General features: G+C 46.3%; 1 protein-coding gene across 3 annotated transcripts in view; it reads left to right on the forward strand.

Moving 5' to 3' along the window:
* Positions 1 to 21,581, forward strand: part of PDE8B (phosphodiesterase 8B) — a 180,060-nt gene that overhangs the window by 72,778 nt on the left and 85,701 nt on the right. The window contains exon 1 of one of the 3 annotated variants that reach the window (XM_083152142.1): positions 11,204 to 12,709. The exons of 1 other annotated variant lie outside the window; for it this stretch is intronic. In XM_083152142.1, the coding sequence (XP_083008268.1) occupies positions 12,437 to 12,709 (273 nt within the window). In that variant the 5' untranslated portion in view covers positions 11,204 to 12,436. Of the gene's footprint in view, positions 1 to 11,203; positions 12,710 to 21,581 lie in introns of those variants that run through there. One more of the 3 variants, XM_083152137.1, reaches the window with a different exon arrangement.

Here is a 21,581-nt window from a genome sequence, read left to right on the forward strand (position 1 = left end):
TCTGCAATAATATAGGGGCACACACATCAATATATTTCTTATACAATTCGGCCGGTAGGCCATCACTACCCGCGGCTTTACTCCCTGGCAAAGCTTGAATTGCCTCCTTAATTTCACTTAGCTGTATATCGCTCTTGAGCGCCACCATGTACTCCCTTTCTACCTTAGGCATTGGAATATCCTCCAGGTAGTGACTTATTTCCTCGGTATTTTTCTCAATACGGGAAGAGTATAGTTCTTCATAATATTGGGAAAAAGCTCGGGCAATTCCCCGTGTATCTTCTATTAGCACCCCTCGAATATCTATTATGTTACTTATATTGTTTTTCTTTTGGGGTAATTCACTGTTAATCAGGTAAGACATATATCTACCGGCCCTGTCCCCATGGAAATATCTATAATTTGAGCTAAACTGGGCTTGTTTTATGGCAATTTCTTGGCTTTCTCGAACCCATGCTGATTTGGCTGTCCACCATGTCGATTTATCTATTTCGGACTTGCTCTGCCAGTATTTTATTTCTAGCTGTTTACTTTCTAGTTCTAGTATATTATTTTTTTCCCTGGTCATTTTTTTTATTTGAGCTATTCGTTTGATCAGGACCCCTCTCATCACCGCTTTTCCCGTATCCCATACTATACTCATTTCAGCGGAATCCATGTTTCTCTGAAAGTACTCTAGCCATTCTACACCAAGTTCAACATCCGGGCCCATTTGCAGCAGCCAGTTAGGATGGCATTTCCAGAGTCTATTCCCTACTTCTACATTGTCAGCTAATTGCAGCATGACTGGTGAGTGATCTGAAATCCCACGTGGGAGGTAGGTGATTTTTTCCACCCTCCCTAACGTATGTTTATCTGCAAAGGCAATATCAATACGGGATAGTGCCTCGTGAGATTGTGAATAGCATGAGTACGCAATCTCCTCCCCATGTTTCTCTCGCCATATGTCTAGCCAGCCTATATTTTCCATAAAATTATGCAGCCCTTTATTATTCCCCTTCCCGGATCTGGAGTTTTTTGACCAACGATCAATTGTGGGGTTCATAACGTTGTTGAAATCTCCCACACAAAGCAATTCATTATTTATAGATTTGGAAGCAAATGCAACCGCTTTTATCAATATTTCGTATTGAAACGGAGGGGGGATATAGATTGCTAAAATACATACTGATTTATGCTTTATATTTCCCTGCAGGAACACATACCTTCCATATGCGTCAATATCCTGTCTGGCGCAATGGAAGGGTGTGTTCCTGTGGAACATTACTGATACCCCTCGTGAATCGTTTGTGAAGCATGAGTGATAGGACTGTCCAATCCATGTCCTTTTTAACATTCCAACTTTTTGGTGTGTAAGATGTGTTTCTGCTAAACAAATAACTTGTGCACTATATTTCTTAACCTGATTCATAACAATAGATCTTTTAAGTTTATCATTTAGACCACGTGTGTTCCAATATATCAACTTAACCATAACTAAATTTAAATATTTTCTTAGAAACTCTTAAATATTGTGTTCTAATCCAAAAATTCATCCCAGTGTATCCAGTACCTCTATTCGTTATCCTCCATAAGTTGCCCGTCCTCCTTCCCCCCTCCCTGTATGCCATCACCCCAACAGCACACTTAAATCCCCCTATCCCTCCCCCGCCAGCCCCCCACCCCCCCCCACTCTCCCCCGCCCCCCTCCCCCCCCCCTCCCCAAGCTCCCCCAGATGGAGCGTATTCACCCCCATAACCTCATTGATGACTAGCTGGTTCCCATGAAGCGGCTTAAATCTTAATTTTCCTTTACATTGACTACTATAGCATGTGGACATCATTAGCCGCCAAATTTTCTTTTGGTAGACCACCTAATATCCACGCTAGCTGTCTCACTTCAGTGACGTCAGCTTCACTGTCTCCCCTACAGCGTCACATGAATCAGGCCGCCCGGGCTGCGTCTCTCAATGGTAGTCATGGTTACCTTCAATACAATGGAATACCGCATGAAACTGTATATTATGTATAAATACAAATTATCATACAATGCATATATAAAAAACATTTAAGTACATGGTTAGATAAGCGCATAATATCAAGTAATGAATTTGATCAGAATCCAATGTAGGAAATTTTCTCATTTAACCCTTTGAAAGTCACCAAGTATATAGGTGGCTGTCTGGGAATAATCCAGAAGAAAAGAGACGCCCATTTTTTCGCAGACAAAGATACCCTCGCACGGCTGTCGACACTGATACTTCTGCTGACGGCCAAAGTTCAGCTAGTGACGGCGATACTACTAAAAGGAGATACAGACGACGTGGACCGCCTGCACCACTGAGCATAGTGACCCGCACTCGTGGACAGCCAAAAAACGGGCAACCCGGAGGGGAGGCCAGTGGAAACGACAGACCCGGCACAACAACAACAAAAAAACCTCCATTAACCACCAAGAAGATATAATTATCAACTTATCCAGCCATGAGTTGACCTCGGCGGAGAAGTCCTTATTATCGAAAGGTCTATCATTTGTGCCGACACAGCGCTTTGATGAACTTCAATGGCAATCAGAGAAGCAACAATTACAAAGAAAACTTAAATTGAAGGAATATTTTGCTCACAAACAGGAGAATGTGGTCAAGAGTGAAATACCTACCAAACTCCTACAATTCAAGGAACCATCGACATTTGATCCATTATCAAATAATGCGAGCATTAAATCATTTATACGGATGATCGATCAAAGAGTTAATGAAAATACCAGCTCTGAACAATCTTGTTATAACAACTTGTCCAAATTGGAATATCAAGCATTACAGAATCTCCGCAATAACGAGTTTCTTATTATACGACCTGCGGATAAGGGCGGGGCAATAGTCCTGCAGGACATTACAGATTACCGCTCTGAGATCCAGAGGCAATTAAGTGAACCAGGTGTATACATGAGACTGAGAACTGACCCCACTGAGGGTTATACCAAGGAACTACGTGAAATATTACTTTGGGCTAAGGATGCTTCTGTTATTTCCGAGAGCACCTTTGAAATTTTGATCCCACATCACCCCCTGGTCCCTCTCATCTACACAGTTCCTAAAGTTCACAAGGGTATCCCACCACCAGGCCGACCAATCATCTCGGCCCGTGGCTCCCTTTTTCAGCCTACTTCAGTATTGCTGGATTCTATCTTACAACCTTTGATCCATGACCATCCGCATTTCCTACTGGACACGACTACCCTACTCCGCAAACTACAAGATCTGGGCCCCATTCCTGTGAATACTTGGTTGGTGACTATCGATGTCACCAGCCTATATACCATAATTCCACACCAGGAAGGCCTAGCAGCGGTTAGGAGATTATTACAGCTGGCTGAGAAAGACACGGATTACATCAATATAATTATACAATTGATGGAACTCATTCTGACTAAAAACTTTTTTCTGTTTGATGATCAATTTTTCCTCCAAACGCGCGGCTGCGCAATGGGGTCCCCAGTGGCCCCTACCTATGCGAACATTTTTATGTTTGACGTCGAAAATGATATATTTTTTTCTTGCGAGTCAATTTACAGTAAAATATTATTTTTTACCAGATTTATTGATGATCTACTATTGTTTTGGTGTGGTCCTAAGGATGAATTGGAGAAAATCATCCAATCACACAATTCCAGTGAAAGTCCAGTGAAGTTCACATATAAAATGCATCAACAAACAGTGGACTACCTGGACGTAAGAATCACTGTGGAAGGGTCTAAGATCAACACCACTGTATTTACAAAAGACACAGACAGGAATACTTTCCTACACAAATCTAGCTGTCACCCTAGAAAATTTAAAAACAGTCTACCATATTCCCAGATGATTAGACTGTTTAGAATTAATAGTGACAGGAGTGCTGCTGAGTCCCAAATAGATGCCCTCATTGATCGGTTTATCACTAGAGGATACAACAAAAATGATCTCATTAATACTAAAAACAAAGAACTTCGAATGAATCGTGAGACACTCCTCTCCAATCAGTTCAAAAAATCCAAAAAATTGATTAACATCATGCCTTGGGTGTGTAAATATAATGACAGGTCAGACAAAATCGTTCAAACTGTGAAACAGCAATGGCCCATCGTCAGTTCTGATAAAGATCTTAAATTACATGACACCAGAATTATGCCCAGCTTCAAAAGAGGTAGAAACCTTAGAGATTTACTAGTTAAATCAGATATTGCTAACCGAGGTGTACCCGTAAAAAAATTCCTTTCTGTTAAGAAACCAGGATGCTTCAGATGCGCCTGTGTCACCTGTAAATATTTGATTTGCGGTGATAAATTCTGTCATCCTCATAATGGCAATGAGTATAAAATTAAACATCACCTTACATGTGACAGTACCCACGTGGTATATCAAATAATTTGCCCGTGTGGTCTTACCTATATAGGTAAGACTTCTAGGAAATTCAAGGAGCGAATGGCTGCTCACAGATCCTCCATTAAGACAGCTTTGGAGAGTGGTGTCAGTGAGCAGCCAGTAGCCAAACATTTTATTGAAGCACGACATAATCTGGCATGCATTAGATATCGCATGATTGACCATATAACAAAATCCAAAAGGGGCGGGAATAGGAACGCAGCATTAATTCGCTGCGAAACCCAATGGATACACCGCCTTGATGTCATAGCACCCAAAGGGTTAAATGAGAAAATTTCCTACATTGGATTCTGATCAAATTCATTACTTGATATTATGCGCTTATCTAACCATGTACTTAAATGTTTTTTATATATGCATTGTATGATAATTTGTATTTATACATAATATACAGTTTCATGCGGTATTCCATTGTATTGAAGGTAACCATGACTACCATTGAGAGACGCAGCCCGGGCGGCCTGATTCATGTGACGCTGTAGGGGAGACAGTGAAGCTGACGTCACTGAAGTGAGACAGCTAGCGTGGATACTCCGAACAGGTGCAATGACGGGCTACACCCGTGGGGCGGTCCTTAATGACACGGTGAAGGTATAAGGTGAGCTTTGTGTTGTATATATGTGTTATCCTGACGATATTTCCACCGAGAAATGAAACGTTGATGAAACTAATCTCTGTCTGAGTACTTGATTATTCACTCACTCCGAGTGCCGCGCTAAGGGATTTGTATATATGCTGACTGACTTTGCCAGCTGCGGGGGCACCGGAGGCAGCTACCTTGTTTAATAGTGCCGGGTCTAACGCTGTTTATATATATATATATATATATATATCTTATACCACCCTTGGCAACGAGCAAGCATTTTTTAACGACATCCACGAGGAAAGGCAGGGCTGACCCAGGTTCAGTGTAAATGGTGCAGACCCTGGCCCGACCCAGGTCAAAGTGCTGTGTAAATGGCGTTCAAAGACCAGGGTCCGACCAGGGTTTTTGGTGTAAAAGGGGTATTAGACTACAACTGGTTTTGGAGTGTAAATGATTGCTGCTTTAAAAAACCTGGAGATTTTGGGATCCGGACTATTTGTCTACAGCAAAAAGATAGACAGACATTAGGTCGACACCATTAGTTCGACAAGCAAAAAATGTCGACGTGCAAAAAGGTCGACGTGCAAAAAGGTCGACGTGCAAAAAGGTCGATACTACCATTAGGTTGACAGTGTCTAGGTTGACAGTCAAAAGGTCGACATGGTTTTTTCCCTGTTTTTTGAGCGGACATGTACCGACAGGCGGTATTTCATGCCCTACCATCCACTAGGGCGAGGTGTGAGAACAAAACAGTGTGCCGAGCGCAGCGAGGCACCATGCCCGAAGCATAGCGAGCGATGCGAGGGGCTGCGGTTCACTTCAAACTGTGTCCATGTTGACTGTGTCAACATTTGGAAAAAAAAAAAATTAATGAACTTTTGACTGTCGACCAAATGGTAGTGCCGACCTTTCTGCATGTCGACCTTTCTGCACGTCGACCTTTTTCCATGTCGACATTTTTTCTTGTCTAACTAATGGTGTCGACCTAATGGCTGTCTATCTTTTTGCTGTAGATCCCTTGTCCCGCTTCCGGAGATTTCTTACCAAATCTCTCACTTTGTGAATCTCTCATGCTATTAAATCCCCCCCCCCCTCCAAGATCTTCCCAATATGATAAACCCGTACAGTGTCTCATAACAGACTGAGATTTAGCTGCTAGCTACAGCACTCTTTCCCTAGTATACCAGTGCTAGATTAAGGAAAGCAGCAGTTTATATATATATATATATATATATATATATATATATATATATATATGTCAAAGACATTTCAAAATAAAGGAAATGACAATGTAGTGAAGAATTTTATAATGAATAAGATTTCATAAAACCTCTTTTAGCAGACGGCTCATTTCCTGCAGCTGATGATCTGTAGTGTTTGCTGCATAAAGGTCATGTGACAAAATGTTGCAATAGCATTTGTTACAATTTTCTACACATACAGGCAGTGAAAGTACAAACTTGGTATTCCCCAAAGGGTTCATTATTGTTATCCTTCCGTTCCAGAGGCAGAACTCTGGGAGGCAATGGAGTCATCTGCCGCCAGGCTCCTGCTCTCAAGGGGGCACCTCTCCTCCCCTGCACTTTTAAATCCATGAATTGAAGGCCAATGATATTGCTTCTGGAGTTCTGAAATATGTGTTCTATCTCTCTCTAGATATAGATATACTGTATACATACTGTATATATGCCTGTTATATTTCATAACAGACATACAGTATAAACTTTAAATAAGGTTTTGTGTGTGTAGGGGGGCAGGGGGTCAATACACATCTTGCCTCCGGGGAACTGGGACGAACTTACACCACTGTTCAGTTCCCTAGGTTGGAAGCCTTGCCATTGTGGGAACTTTCTTGAGCTAAACATGTAGGGCAGGATGTACCAAGCAGCGGTGGTAAATCCCACCACCCATCGTCACTATGCTCAGCGATAAGAGCTGCCCTTTGTGATCCCCACGGGAACCTGGACTTGTGGCTCCGTGGCCTGGGAGTACCTCTGCTCATGCGCAGATATGGTGGTGGCCGAGGGGCATCCATGTTGGATCTCTCACACAGCAGCGCTGCGAAGAGCAGCCATAGGCTTCTATTGTTTTCTTTTGGCAACAATTAATTATATTTAATGCAATTGCTAATGTATATCTGATATAATTCTATGGCAATATTCTCAATGTGAAAATAAATGCTCTTGCCACAGGATGGGCTTCCATGCTCGTCCTGCCAAAGAACTGGAAGTGGTGCGATAGTGTAAACCTCTGAGTTTGGGTCCCTGGCAGCCAATCTGCATACACAGGTAATGGAGGATCCCTCACTGATTTTCTTTTAAATAGACTTTAAGGTGCCCATACACGTCCCGATACTGCGATGTGCATTCAATGCAATAAAAAGACAGTACAAAAAGTATGTGCAGCACATACTTTTTGTACTATGCGATGAGATGCTGTGGGAGCGTGCATCTCAAAGCACACTTCGCATCGGCAGTATCGGGACGTGTATGGGCACCTATAGGCTACTGTCATCACATCATCCGCTGAGAGGTGGTCTAGGAAAACAAACAAATTATAGTTTTTTGCAGTTTGTCAGGATTTGGCAGATTATTGTTCATGCTTATACAGTGACAGATAGTTGTTGCTATTAGTTTAAAGAAAAAACTACAGGGTAATACTTCATGCTATATCTATTTCTGTTCTGTTTCCCATGAATTTCAATCATAGCTATTACTGGTGTCTAAAGAAAAGGATCGCAAACTCGGTTCCCAGGACCCCCAAGCAGTTCATGTTTTCCAAGTACCCTCACAGAATTGCAAGTGAAATAGTTATGTGGGGTACACACCAGGACAATCCGCTCATGATGCACATCGTGAGCTGGTCGTCAGTGTTTCATCCGACCCGCTCACGATGACGCGGGGGGCACGACGCGCTCACGATGTGCACCGTAAGCAGGTCCGATCCGATGGCGACCCGCACTGGGAGTATGGTCGCTCTTCAGATCCTACCTGCAGCAGGTAGGATCTGAAGAACGACCGACCCGCGGGACCGCGCATCGGATCAGTATCGGTCCACACCAGGACAGAAAAGGGCCCAATCACCACACAATCTACATCCAATCTGTCGGAATTGGATCTAGATTGATAGGATCGGACCCTTGTCTTCCTGGTGTGTACCCAGCATTAGCTCCACCTGTGGCTATTTCAAAATGTGTCAGTGAATAATGAGTCCACCTGTTCACCTGCTAGGTGACTGCAAAAACATGAGCTGGTTGGGGGTCCTGAGGGCTAGTACACACTAGATCAGGGGTGTCCAAACTTTTTGCGACGAGGGCCAGATTTGGTGAGGTGTAAATGTGTGGGGGCCGACCATTCAACCTGACATTCTTTGAATCATTAACCACATCAGAATGGTCCCCCAGCGTGCCCCCATTCACTGTATGTCCCCCAGCCTTGCCCCTTCACTGTATATCCCCCTGCCTGCCCCATTCGCTCTATGTCCTCCACTCTGCCCCCTTCACATTATATTCCCCTGCCTGACCATCCTTCTCTGTATGTCCCCCAGCCTGCCCCTCCTTCACTGTATGTCCCCCATTCACTGTATGATCCCCACTTTGCACCCATTCACTCTGTCCCGTAGCTTGCCCCCCCTTCTCTGAATGCCAGGGGTTGGACGCACACTCACCCAAAAGCCGCCAAACACATCTCACTGTGGCGGCCAGCAAGGTAAAGGCACGCTCGCCAGGACCCCACCTTTAGTGTCCTGTGCTGTGCATCCTGCATCTGATGCTCCGCCCACTTCTATCTGGAGGCAGCGGGCCATTTGAAATGATGGCACGGGCCGCAATTGGCCCCCGGGCCTGACTTTGGACATGCCTGCACTAGATGATATTGTAAACTTTATCGCTCAGACACTCCTTTCTGAGCGATCTCTTTCACAGTATCCTCTAGTGTGTATGGCGCATTATCGTGTACACCTGTCAATCTACTTAGTATTCTGCAATACCACAAATGATATATCGGTCAATGGGGAAGATGTATTAATCAGCTGTGTTTGAAAAATGACAGTTGGGAGGTCATTGGCTGGTGCGTTATCTTGTTCCACTTTATCTCTTCACTATGCTTAATACATCTGTCCCAATGTGAGTCTTTGAAAACTGCAATCTGCTGGCAGAGAGTGGAAACTACATATCTTTCTTACACATGCACAAACACAGAAGGTATCAGACTAGCTTTCGAAGCTTTTGCTTTTAGCGGGCTTACTAGTCTAGCTATATTGTTTGTGACATAAAACTCTGCTTGCTCAAGTTCAAACCAGAACATGTCCTAAGTGAGACTTGGCTTGGACATTCCCATACTACTTTTGAAAACTAGTTTCAGGGAGATTATAGTTGGTAGTATAATTTTGGGTACTTATGTAGTATCTGGGCTGCCGATTTTTTGATTGTATGCCTTAACTTAAGGCATACAATCAGATGCGATATCGCATCGCATCGCACACGACCATATAGCATGCGATGCAATGACCCGATTTTTCCATAGGATTCAATGTTAAAATGGACTGAGTCCATTTTAACATGGAATTCAATGGGAAAAAGGGGTCCTTTTCATACCCCTACTATCCAAGTGGGCATGGAGTTGGATATAAACCTGTGGCGAGCGTAGCGAGCCACCGAGCCCGAAGCCTTTTTGAGCGAAGCGAGCCCCGCGAGGGGCCGGTATTCTGTGTCCGCTCGCCATGCTTCGGGCTCGGTGGCTCGCTACGCTCGCCACAGGTTTATATCCAACTCCATGCCCACTTGGATAGTAGGGGTATGAAAAGGACCCCTTTTTCCCATTGAATTCCATGTTAAAATGGACTCAGTCCATTTTAACATTGAATCCTATGGAAAAATTGGGTCATCGCATCGCATGCGATATGGTCGGATGCGATGCGATGGACCCGATTTCAAAATCGGCAGCCCAGTTAGTACATAAGTACCAAATTTTGCACATCACCCCACTGAGGGGCCATGTAATGCTCCACCCAAAGGGCATGTCTAGTTCCATATATAAAGAGATTGTGAACGTGGCACCTAGAAGCGTGGGTGTGTACTGCTACATCTGAGAGGAATCTTTTAAAATGACATATACAAATGTAGATGAGCCCCAAAGCAGTTAGTAAGAGATACTATACTTGGTATACAAGGGCTGGGAAATGGTGCTGATGATATGTAAATGTATCTATCTATGAAATGTAAATGTATCTATCTCTCATTCTTTTTCCCCAAAAAAATGTAACAGTGTAATGTGGGCTAGGTGACATGAGGGAGATTGCTAGACTAATGAGGGAGAGAGGGAGATTGCTGCTATTTCAGGGAATCTCCTGCAGAATGCAGGAGGGGAGGTAACTATGATGTAACAGTGTAATGTGGGCTACATGACATGGGGGAGATTGCTAGACTAATAAGGGAGAGATGGCGATTGCTGCTATTTCAGGGAGTCTCCTGCAGAATGCAGGAGGGGAGGTAACTATGATGTAACAGTGTAGTGTGGTTTAGGTGACATGAGTGAGATTGCTAGAGTAATGAGGGAGAGAGGGAGATTGCTTCTTTTGCGCATACACGCACCTTCCCGCGGGGCGGGCTGCCCGCAGCGATGCCGCTGGACGCAAGCCCACAACTTTTACCATCGGAAGCCATCCATCGATGGCATAAAACTATTCGACCATCCACTATCGATGCCCAAAACATGGAACACTAGGTCCCAACCATCGATGTTTTGGGAACATCAATAGTCGATGGCCATCCCTAAACAAATGCGATCTTGAAGTGAGTGTAAACGGATAGGACATGCACATACTGGCACTGCTATCTTACTTAGTAAATATAAATAAAGGATGATAATAATAAATATGTATGCATAATTTAAACAAAAAAAATCAGTGGCTTTTTTATTATTATAATTAAATGGCACACTTAATTGAGGGCTTATAACTAATCAATGACATAAGTAAATAAGGGAAAGGGGGGGGGGGGGCGCGCTGGCTTTTACTGTTGTGCCTAGGGGCACCCTCCCCTGTAAATTCGCCCCTGATTTCAGGGAGTCTCCTGCAGAATGCAGGAGGGGAGGAAATTCCTCTATGATTCCCTATCAGCTCTACCTGAGGTAAGCAAATGGTTTGCGCTCTGTAAATGCCTCTACCCGGCCACACTATAGGGGCCATTGATTGTAGCCATTGCTGACAAGTCCCAGCCACAAGCTCAGTGTCAGTCACACTCTGCAGCTGGAGGAATGGTCACCTCACTGGGGTAACAGGTGATAACGGGGAGAGTAACAAGAAGCAACGCCTTGCTGCTCACCCAGGCAGGAGGAGGAGGCGACGGCGGCAGCAGCAGCAGCAGTAGTAGTGACGGCTGGGGGAGCTCAGGAGGCGGTGGCACTGGCGGTGACGGGCAGCCGGCTGGGAGGGCTCAGGCAGCGGCAGCAGCACTATGGTCTGTGTATGGAGACATCTGCAGCACCGGGGAAGGGAACCATCGTTATCGCTCAGCGCGGACGTATAGAAGGGGAATAGTACATGCCACAGGTCACTGAGCAGCCATTGCACGCAGCACATTCCCTGCTGCAGTCGTATGCGCTGCGTGCTAGCGGCGATACCCAGTGCTGCGCTGCAGGTGATGGATGCGGGGCAGGCAGTATAGCGATTCCTGTGTATGACTGCTGTGATTTGGTGATTGGCCCCTGTCAGGGAATGGGGTGTATGAGACCGGTAGGGTGCATGGCAATACCTGCCTAATAATTGCTTAGTGCATGCCATTCCTTCCCCACGTACCTAGCGCATCCTTATGTCATGCCAGTGCACTGCAGGGGTGCTGGGAACAGCTGCTGAGCAGGACTGAATAGCTGCTAGATCACGGTGCCCTATCCAGTGAGTACCCCCATACTCCTCCTGCCTGATCTCATTCAGCGCCATCTATCAGGTCAGGTATCATTGTGCAACTGGTGGGGGAAAGAGAGAGAGACACACAGACCTGGGCACCTGCTGTGCGCCTACAAACCACTACCGTGGCCCATAGTAGCTCAGTACTATTGGCACATGCCTGGGGGCTGAGATGCAGGGCATTGGAGGCTGGGCGCAAGTTCTAGCAGATGACACCAGGATCCCGACGATACACTGGCCCATGTCCCAGATGCTTTCTAGGAAGTAGTGTTCTAACACTGGGTATTAGTAGTGAGTTGGATGTATATAGTGTCACATGATCTCCTCATTAGTCTATGGGTAGTCACTGGCTGCTGCTGCTGCATTGGAGTGAAGTGGCCATGGCTGGTGCTTCGTGCTGCTGTGTGTAGGCTTCCTGCTGGCATATGCCAGTGTGTGTAGATGCATGGGCACTGGTTGCATTAGGATGCCCCGCTATGGCTCCCTGTAGGCTGGCACACTGCTGCATCAGTACCAGCAGCAGACTGCATCCCTAGCACCAGGTATGGGCTGCGCTCCCAGCATCCACGTCTCTCAGAGCGGGGTGATCTACTGCAGGGACTCGGACGAATCAAACTCTCCGCATCAGACCACCACCCTGTCCCAGGGCACCGCCGCCACCCTGCACGGGCTCTTCATCAAGACCGACGCAGCGGACTCCATCCCCGCCGTGCTTGCCTACCAGAGCCGCTACCCGCCCGCTCGCAGAGAACGCAGGGACCCTGGCCAGTACAGCTGCACCGAGGCCGAGACCCAGACCAGCAACACCAGCGTCAAGGTAATTGTGCATCTTACATTGTACATCCAGGGGATGCAGGTCATAGACTGGTGATGCTGATCCTCAGCTGTGAGCAATGGGGAAAAACACTAACTGCATGCAAGGGTGCTAATATTTTTTTTTTTGCATGCAGGGCAAATACTGGCTGCCCTTGCATGGGGGTGCTTGTTTCCTAGCAGGGCGCCCACTAAGCTATTTGCTTAGTGGGCTATTCTGCGTAGTGAAATCGCATCGCATGGCTTTTTGTGCCTTGCGATGTGTGCAATGCGATCTCAGTAGTTAATTTAGTTAATTTATTCACTGCACCCTGAGTGAAATCGCATTGCACATCGCGTGAGATATGAGATGAGATGATAGATGTGAGATGTGATGTGAGATGCGATCTCAGTAGTTCATATGGTAAAACACCTAAAACAGCACCACTCTCCACGTCACCCGAAGCATGGCGAGAGCAGCGGAACGCATCCTCTGACCTTTTCATACCCCCACTATCCACATTGGCGTGGAGTTGATATTATATAGTGTGGCGAGCGCAGCGAGCCACTGAGCCCGAAGCGTGGTGAGCGTACGCGGATTCCTTTACATGTATTCCGCGTCCCCGTGAGGGGCTCGCCACGCTTCGGGCTCGGTGGCTCGCTGCGCTCGCCACACTATATAAGATCAACTCCACACCGGCGTGGATAGTGGGGGTATGAAAAGGTCAGAGGACGCTTTCCGCCGCGCTTCGGGGTGACGTGGAGAGCGGTCGGTTTTACCATATGAACTACTGAGATCGCATATCTCACATCTCACGCCACAAAAAAGGGCCATGCAATGCGATTTCACTCAGGGTGCAGTGAATAAATTAACTACTGAGCAAACGTAGGAAATCTGGGCGCCCTGCTAGGAAACAAGTACCTGCATGGGTCCTGACTATGGGTCCACATGTATTGGGTCCATAGTGAAAAGGTGGACCACTATTGGTTGACATGCATTAGGTAACAGAGCGAGGCACCTTTCCCAAACCATGGTGAGCAGAGGCGTGTTACACTAATTGGGGGATTCTAGTGATGAAATGTAAACAATTACACAAAAAACCCTTGAGAACATAGGGGCCCATTTACCATAGGATCGCATAAACAATGTGATTTGGGAGGGATCTACTGCTCATGGCGGGGTGTATGTATGACAGGGCTCCGAAAGAAGACCCTCCCCGCAATCAGTGCTGTCTTTCCCATTGGGCACAATGGGCAGTTGCCCAGGGGCCCAAGGATTTTAGGGGCTCACCCTAATGGGAAAGGCGGCGTGTGGCACACGGCATGGCAGCAGGGATGATCCGGGCAGTGGCAGCTGACAGCTTGTAGCACTATTCGCCGGTGGGGCGGGGAACGCTGATGAATTTGAAAAGACTGCTCGGACGCTGATTGACCAATCAGCGTCTGGTTAGTCTTTTCAAATTCAACAGCGTTTCCCGCCCTGCCGGCACATAGCATAGCGCTACAAGCTCCCTTCTGCCGCTGCCCAGATCCCCTCAGGAGGGGACACTGTGCTGTGTGTGTGTGTGTGCAGGAAAGCAGAAAGAGACAGCCTCATCTGGTACCTACAGGGGAGCATCCACATGCTGACCCGCTCTGTCTCAGAGATCAGCGAGGGCAGCAGAGGCTGTCCGTGCAGAGAGCGCTGGCACGGTTGCTCAGCACTGACCACTTGCTCAGAGCAAAGCCCACCTTCTCACACTGCCATGCTCCCGGGAGCGGCACAGCACCGACATCCCCCAGCATATGAGGGCCCAGTTAATTATTTTGCCCAGGGGCCCTCACTGATTGAAATGGCCCTGCCTGCAATCTAGTGTCCTGGGGGTCTGCCATCTCAGAATGGCGGTAGCTGTGGGGGCCAGTGCGATGCTGCCTGATATTGCTACATTGGGCAGTATCGCATCCCCCATAGAAACCTAGGGGGGATGCGGCTGCAGGCAGGATTCCTACTATGTTCCCTCCTAGATACAATACATTGCGGAGGTACTTATGGGTGCATTATATCATAGGGGCAGCACGGATGGTGTAATGGTTAACATTACTGCCTCACAGCACTGAGGTCATGGGTTAGATTCCCACCACAGCCCTAACTGTGCGGAGTTTGTATATTTTCCCCGTACTTGCATGGGTTTCCTCCGGTTACTCCGGTTTCCTCCAACAATCCAAAAATATACTGGTAGGTTAATTGGCTTCTAACAAAATTAACCCTAGAATGTCTGTGTGCATTGGGTACATGTGGTATGGAATATAGATTATGAGCTCCACTGGGGCAGGGACTGATGTGAATGTTCAAAAATTCTCTGTAAAGCTCTGCGGAATATGTGTGCACTATATATGAAACGGTTAATAAAGAAATAATTAATAAATATATCATTAAGAAGCGATCGTGGCATGGTGACATCGCTGCACATTGTCGCCCACCACATTGCGGTATTCTGCAATGCCGCTGGGATGTATCAAAGCAGGGGAGCTGGTACAGCGGGTGCGAAAAAAGGCAGTCCTAGCGATCAGCAGCTACAGTGGGAGAAGTGTCTTCTCACATTGAAGACACTCCCTTATATTCACTCGGCCAATCAGTGTTTTGAAGGAGGGCAAGTGCAAATGCTTCTCCACTGACCTTCAGTGCAGAGTGCAGGGGTGAGAGAAGCAATGGTAACCTGCCCAAAGACATGCATCATTGTGCTTTACTCCGAACTCTGAAATAGCATCACTTAGGGCCACATTTATCAAACAATATTTGTGGCTAAATCCCCCAAAATACCTATTTTGGGGGGTTAGCCGCAAATACTATGTATCACCCTAATGTACCAAAGGGGGACCGCAGCAGGAATCTCCGATCCCTGCTGCGATCCCTCCTGCACCGCCGCCGTCCGCATCCCCCATAGGTTTCTATGGGGGATGCAAAGCTGCCTGATGTATCAACATTGGCAGCAGCGCTTCGCAATCCTGGGCTATCGCCATTCTGATATGGCAATAACCCATTGTAGCCTATGGGCTACTGATCGCACTGCCGCCTGGGGTCCTCGGAGGGTCAGCACTAACTGCGCATGCGCAGACCCCCTGGCGCCCAGCTCAGCGCATCGCAGGGACGGTCTTCCAGCACTAGTATTGCATTTTACAATGCGATCCTGGGTGGTAACATTCCACCCAGATCGCACTGTGAATTGGATACATGATAAATGGGCCCCTGTGTGTTGTAAACCGTAATACACATGTACTGTAGCTCTACAGTTATTATAGAACTACAATCCCCAGCAAGCCAGTCAGTGACATATTTCCATCACACTGGACAGCCACTGGTTCTTAAACCAGCTCTAAATTAGTATACTGAATTTATTGTGATGTTATAATTGATATATACAGTACAAGAAATTCTATTGAAGTCTACCAGATAAACACTGTGTTTAGAATTTTTGTATTTTAACATTTATTGCACAGAGGCCTATACAATAACATCACGATACATCAGTAGACATGTCATCATGTTTGGCAGTAATGCAATGTATGCAGGGGACTGTGTAAGAGGCAGAGTCTATGAGAAATTCAGCGCTGTACAGTAATTGTTGCCTGGAGATCTCAGAGGTCCCTCAGATTGTGTGTTGTGTGTTGATCCAAGAAGATCACATTTCATGTTTGTGTTGTCAGACAAACTGCTTGTAATGAGGGACATAACATGCATTAGGTCTAATTCCTGAGTACGGCTTTCTTGATGTAATTAGCTAAAAAAGCACCTTAATAACAGTAGGCCAGATAACGATATCATAGCGCTTCCAGTTTTAAACATAGTGACTTCCATGGCTGCATGTCTCAGTTTTATATGTTTTGTAGTGGAATGTTTTTGCATTGTTATTATTATTATATACAGTTTACTTTGTCCATTTTTATTCTTACAATATTTAGTAGCCATCAGCTTTCCCACAGATAGGAGTTTTACCCATTTTCTGGATTATGCAACCAGAATCTGTCCATCTGTCATGGAACCCAAGTCCCAGAGTGCTCTCTTGGCAAGCGGCTGGCTATTGTTCGTACTCAACAGCTGGATAACTGCTGTAAAAATTAAGTAGGATAAGTTCAGCATCCGGGCGGTGGGGATCCCGGTGCTCACAATACAACACTGGCATCCTAAGTACCGCCAGAATCCCAACATCAATAAAGATGCTGGTGCGGGAATCCGAACTACCGGGATGCTGAACATAAGTATGCAGGGTGGGTTGGGTCAAGGAAAGGGGGGAGGGGTAGCTTTAGGCAGTAGTGGGGGACTCAGTGTTACGCTGCAGGGGGGAGGTTATTCTGTATTCTGAATGCCGGCATCCCCACTGCCGGTCATCCATATGGATCTGCTTTCAGTACTGCATGTGCATTGTTTCATTTATCAATTTCACATAAGGAACTTGTTACATTTGTAGCAACTCTAGTAAGTGGTGGTCTATTTATTTATTTCTATATTTATTTAACCTTTATATTTTATTCCACAACTCCTATTATCTCCTATGGGTGCCCATAACAACCAATCAGATTCTATATAACATTTTCTAAAATTTACTAGATCTATTTCAACCCTCAAATACTCCCAAAAGGAGTACTTTCTGTGGACGCAGGTGGGATCATTCCTGACTCAGGAATACAGATTAACCCCACCTGTGAATGAGTCTTTAGAAGGTTAGATTCATGTTTTAGCAAGCTCTATAAACTCTCACAATGTAATGTCCTATGGACACACACAGGTAGATTGAAGATGTAAATAAAAGATGTTAGGCTAATACCCCTTTCAGACAGAAAAATCCCAAAAACCCAGGTATTTCCCGGATACAAAAACCCGGGTACAACTAGGCAGCAAGGGGCTGACCCCCTTTCACACAGGAGCAAAAACCCGGGTATTTCCCGTGTCGACCCCTTTCACACAGAAGCCGGATTTTTCCTGCAAAACTCTGTGTGTCATAAGAAAAGGACAGTTTTAAAGGCACACAGAGATGAGATCATGAAAAGTGGGAGGTGTCTGCTCACTGCATTGCATTAAACATGGCTGACAAGTTGCAGAACACCCTCTCTATTAACCTAAATACTATGACACAGTAGAAGTAGAAGGACACATTGGTTGTATGTTTGAAAGAACTTGTTTTATTTTTCACAAAATTATGTTTTATGCAGTTCACTTTAAATATAAAATGTTTTCAAATATAAATCTTTAGTGGTCATAAATACCCTTTCAACACTGAAACAACATTGAACTATTGCAACACGAGGTAGAATATGTATTTAGCATAGGTCTACTATCAGTGGTGGGTGAATAGGTTGTGCTGCCATCCAAGCTGGTATTGTATAGGGGAGACACACACCTAGTCTGACTGTCCAGCAGCCACACATTTTCATCCGGCACTGTATATTTAGATCAACACTTGTATTTGCAATTTTTGGTACCTGTAGGGCACAGGTCTTCAACCTGTGGCCCTCCAGATGTTGTGGAACTACATGTCCCAGCATGCCCTGAGTTTTTTTGCCATCCTACTATAGGAAAAAAATGTGGCAATGCATGGTGGGACATGTAGTTTCACAACATCTGGAGGGCCACAGGTTGAAGACCTGTGCTGTAGGGCAATTCGAAACACTCCGGCTCCTGCCGGGCAGTGAAAACCCGCACGGCCAGGAATCTGTGCCGCATACAGCAGTTTACAATGGTGGGATCCGGCTGAAACCAGGCGGCCTGGGTGAATGGTCACATCTGTGCCCATTATTAACTACGGTGTGTGGCACGGCTTCCTGGCCGTGCGGGGTTTCGCCATCCGACACGAGTCGGAGTGTGTGAAATAGCCCTTAGTACACCCCAAAAAAATATAAATATATAAATAGAAGCCCCAAACAGGGAATTTTTTTATTGCCTTAAAGATAAAGAAGAAGGCATACTGTGTACACATTATAGATTATGTTCAGCCACATATCTAGAGTATACTCTATTGGTACACATTTAAAAAAAAAAAAAGTTTGAGAACTTTGATTCAGCTCCAAACTGAAGAACCAAATGAGCTTTTTTGAGGCTCATAAACTAAAGAACTACAATACTGTACTGTGTACATTAAAATGGAACACAGCATTTGACGGGCCTTGTAAGTGCCACTTGTTAAGCAAGAAAAATTGAACGAGCCCAGAAAAAATATAAAAAGAAGAACCATATAGCAACATTACTACAAATGCCTGTAGGCAGTGCTGATAACAGTGCTAACAGGAGTGTTATGATTACTGGCATTCACTGAATCATCAGCATAATTTTTCACATTGCCATATTGCCTACTATATCCTGGGCCATTGACAGTATCATGCACTGTCTCCTGTGGACTGGTATTGGCATGTGGCCTACTTGGCTGTGTGGCATGTGAAAAATTATTGACCATGTTTTCAGTATAACTACGCCCTTGGCCCTGCACAGTAGTTTGGCTTGAGTTTGAAGGCATAAATGTATGGCCTCTGTGTGGTGGATTACAATAATCACCCTCAGCGTACGGACTACACATCTTGTAAGGGTGCGGATTCTGTAATGTAGACACCATATTGGTAAGGAAGGTCATCTGTGCATCTCGATTTTCACGCGCTATGCGTTCGTGCAGACCCACCAACTGTGTGAGAAAGGAATCTTGCAACTGTCTCTCGTTGTCAAAGAAGCGCTGCAGTCGGGCATCCTCTTGAGTTTGAAATTCAAGATCGGACTCTCGGAGATGATCTACCAGGATTCTTGACATTGAGCGCGTAGCAAGCTCCATCTTTGACTGTTTTTTCTTCCTTGCAGGTACATCAAATACTAAAAATAAAGGAAAAATCATTACAATCGAATAGCTGCCATGCCAGTGTGTATATATATATATATATATATATATATAGATATATAGATATATAGATATATAGATATATATTATATATATATCTATATATATATATATATATAGATACTAGGTGATTCATCGCGCCCTACGGGCGCTCTTCACACCGTCGTAAGGGGCTGCGCCCCCTTAATTTGTGAACGTTTGTATATGAGAAATATGGTTAGAATTGTATGAAAGATGCCCTGTATTGCAACTTAGGTTGTCCGCGAATCGCGGGAGGGGGGGTCGCGGAGGGTGCCGCGAATTGCAGGAGGGGGGGTCGCGGGGGGTGCCGCGAATTGCAGGAGGGGGGTTGTGGGGGGGTGGATGCTGCGAATCGCGGGAGGGGAGGGATTGCAGAGAATCGCGGGAGGGGGGTCGCGGGGTGGGTTGCCGCAAATCGCGGGAGGGGGGTTACGGGGGCGGGGGTTGCGGCGAAACATGGTGGGGGGGTCGCGGGGGGTGTGCCGTGAATCACGGGAGGGGGGGTCACGGGGTGGGGTGCCGAGAATCGCAGGGGGGTGTGTGTGTGCTGTGAATCGCGGGAGTGGGGGTTGCGGGGGGGGTGGGGGGGTGTGACGCGAATCGCCACAAGAAAAAATCAACACAGAAAGGTCAACACATGTAAATGTTGACATAAGTGTGGCACTTCATTGGTGTCCATGTCGACACATGAGAATGAATATGAAAACATTCAAAAAATGAAAAAAAAACTTCAAAAACTCATGTCAACCTTTTTCATTGTCGACCATAGCCATGTCAGTGTTTTCCATGTGCAATTAAATTCTGGAGCTGCCGCGAATTGCGGGAGGGGGGGTCGCGGAAGTGGGTGCCGCGAATCGCGGGAGGGGGGGTTACGGGGCGGGGGTTGCGGCGAATCATGGGAGGGGGGGTCGCGGGGGTGTGCCGTGAATCACAGGAGGGGGGGTCACGGGGTGGGGTGCCGAGAATCGCGGGGGAGGTGTGTGTGTGTGTGTGCCGTGAATCGCGGGAGTGGGGGTTGTGGGGGGGGTGACGCAAATCGCCACAAGAAAAAATCAACACAGAAAGGTCAACACATGTAAATGTTGACATAAGTGTGGCACTTCATTGGTGTCCATGTCGACACATGAGAATGAATATGAAAATATTCAAAAAATGAAAAAAAAAACTTCAAAAACTCATGTCAACCTTTTTCATTGTCGACCATAGCCATGTCAGTGTTTTCCATGTGCAATTTAATTCTGGAGCTGCCGCGAATCACGGGGGGTGCCGCGAATTGCGGGAGGGGGGGGGGTCGCGGGGTTGGGTGCCGCGAATCGTGGGAGGGCGGGGTTCACAGGGGTTCCGGTGGGGGGTTGCCGCGAATTGCAGGAGGTCACGGGGGGTGCCGCGAATCGCGGGGGGGGTTGCGGGGGGGTGTGACGCGAATCGCCACAAGAAAAAATCAACACAGAAAGGTCAACACATGTAAATGTTGACATAAGTGTGCCACTTTATTGGTGTCCATGTTGACACATGACAATGAATATGAAAACATTCAAAAAATGAAATAAATCTTCAAAAACTCATGTCAACCTTTTTCATTGTCGACCATAGCCGTGCCAGTGTTTTGCATGTGCCATTTAATCCTGGGGCTGCCGCGAATCGCGGGGGGTGCCGCGATTTGCGGGAGGGGGGGTTGCGGGGGGTGGGTGCCGCGAATCGCGGGAGAGCGGGGTTCATGGGGGTTCCGGTGGGGGGTTGCCGCGAATTGCGGGAGGGGGGGGGGTCGCAGGGGGGTGCCGCGAATCGCCGGAGGGGGGGTTGCGGGGGGTGTGACGCGAATCGCCACAAGAAAAAAATCAACACAGAAAGGTCAACACATGTAAATGTTGACATAAGTGTGCCACTTCATTGGTGTCCATGTCGACACATGACAATGAATATGAAAAAATTAAAAATAAATCTTCAAAAACTCATGTCAACCTTTTTCATTGTCGACCATAGCCATGTCAGTGTTTTGCATGTGCCATTTAATCCTGGGGC

This window comes from Crinia signifera, chromosome 1, assembly GCF_055691185.1.
Source record: "Crinia signifera chromosome 1, ASM5569118v1, whole genome shotgun sequence".
Classification (NCBI taxonomy): Eukaryota; Metazoa; Chordata; class Amphibia; order Anura; family Myobatrachidae; genus Crinia; species Crinia signifera.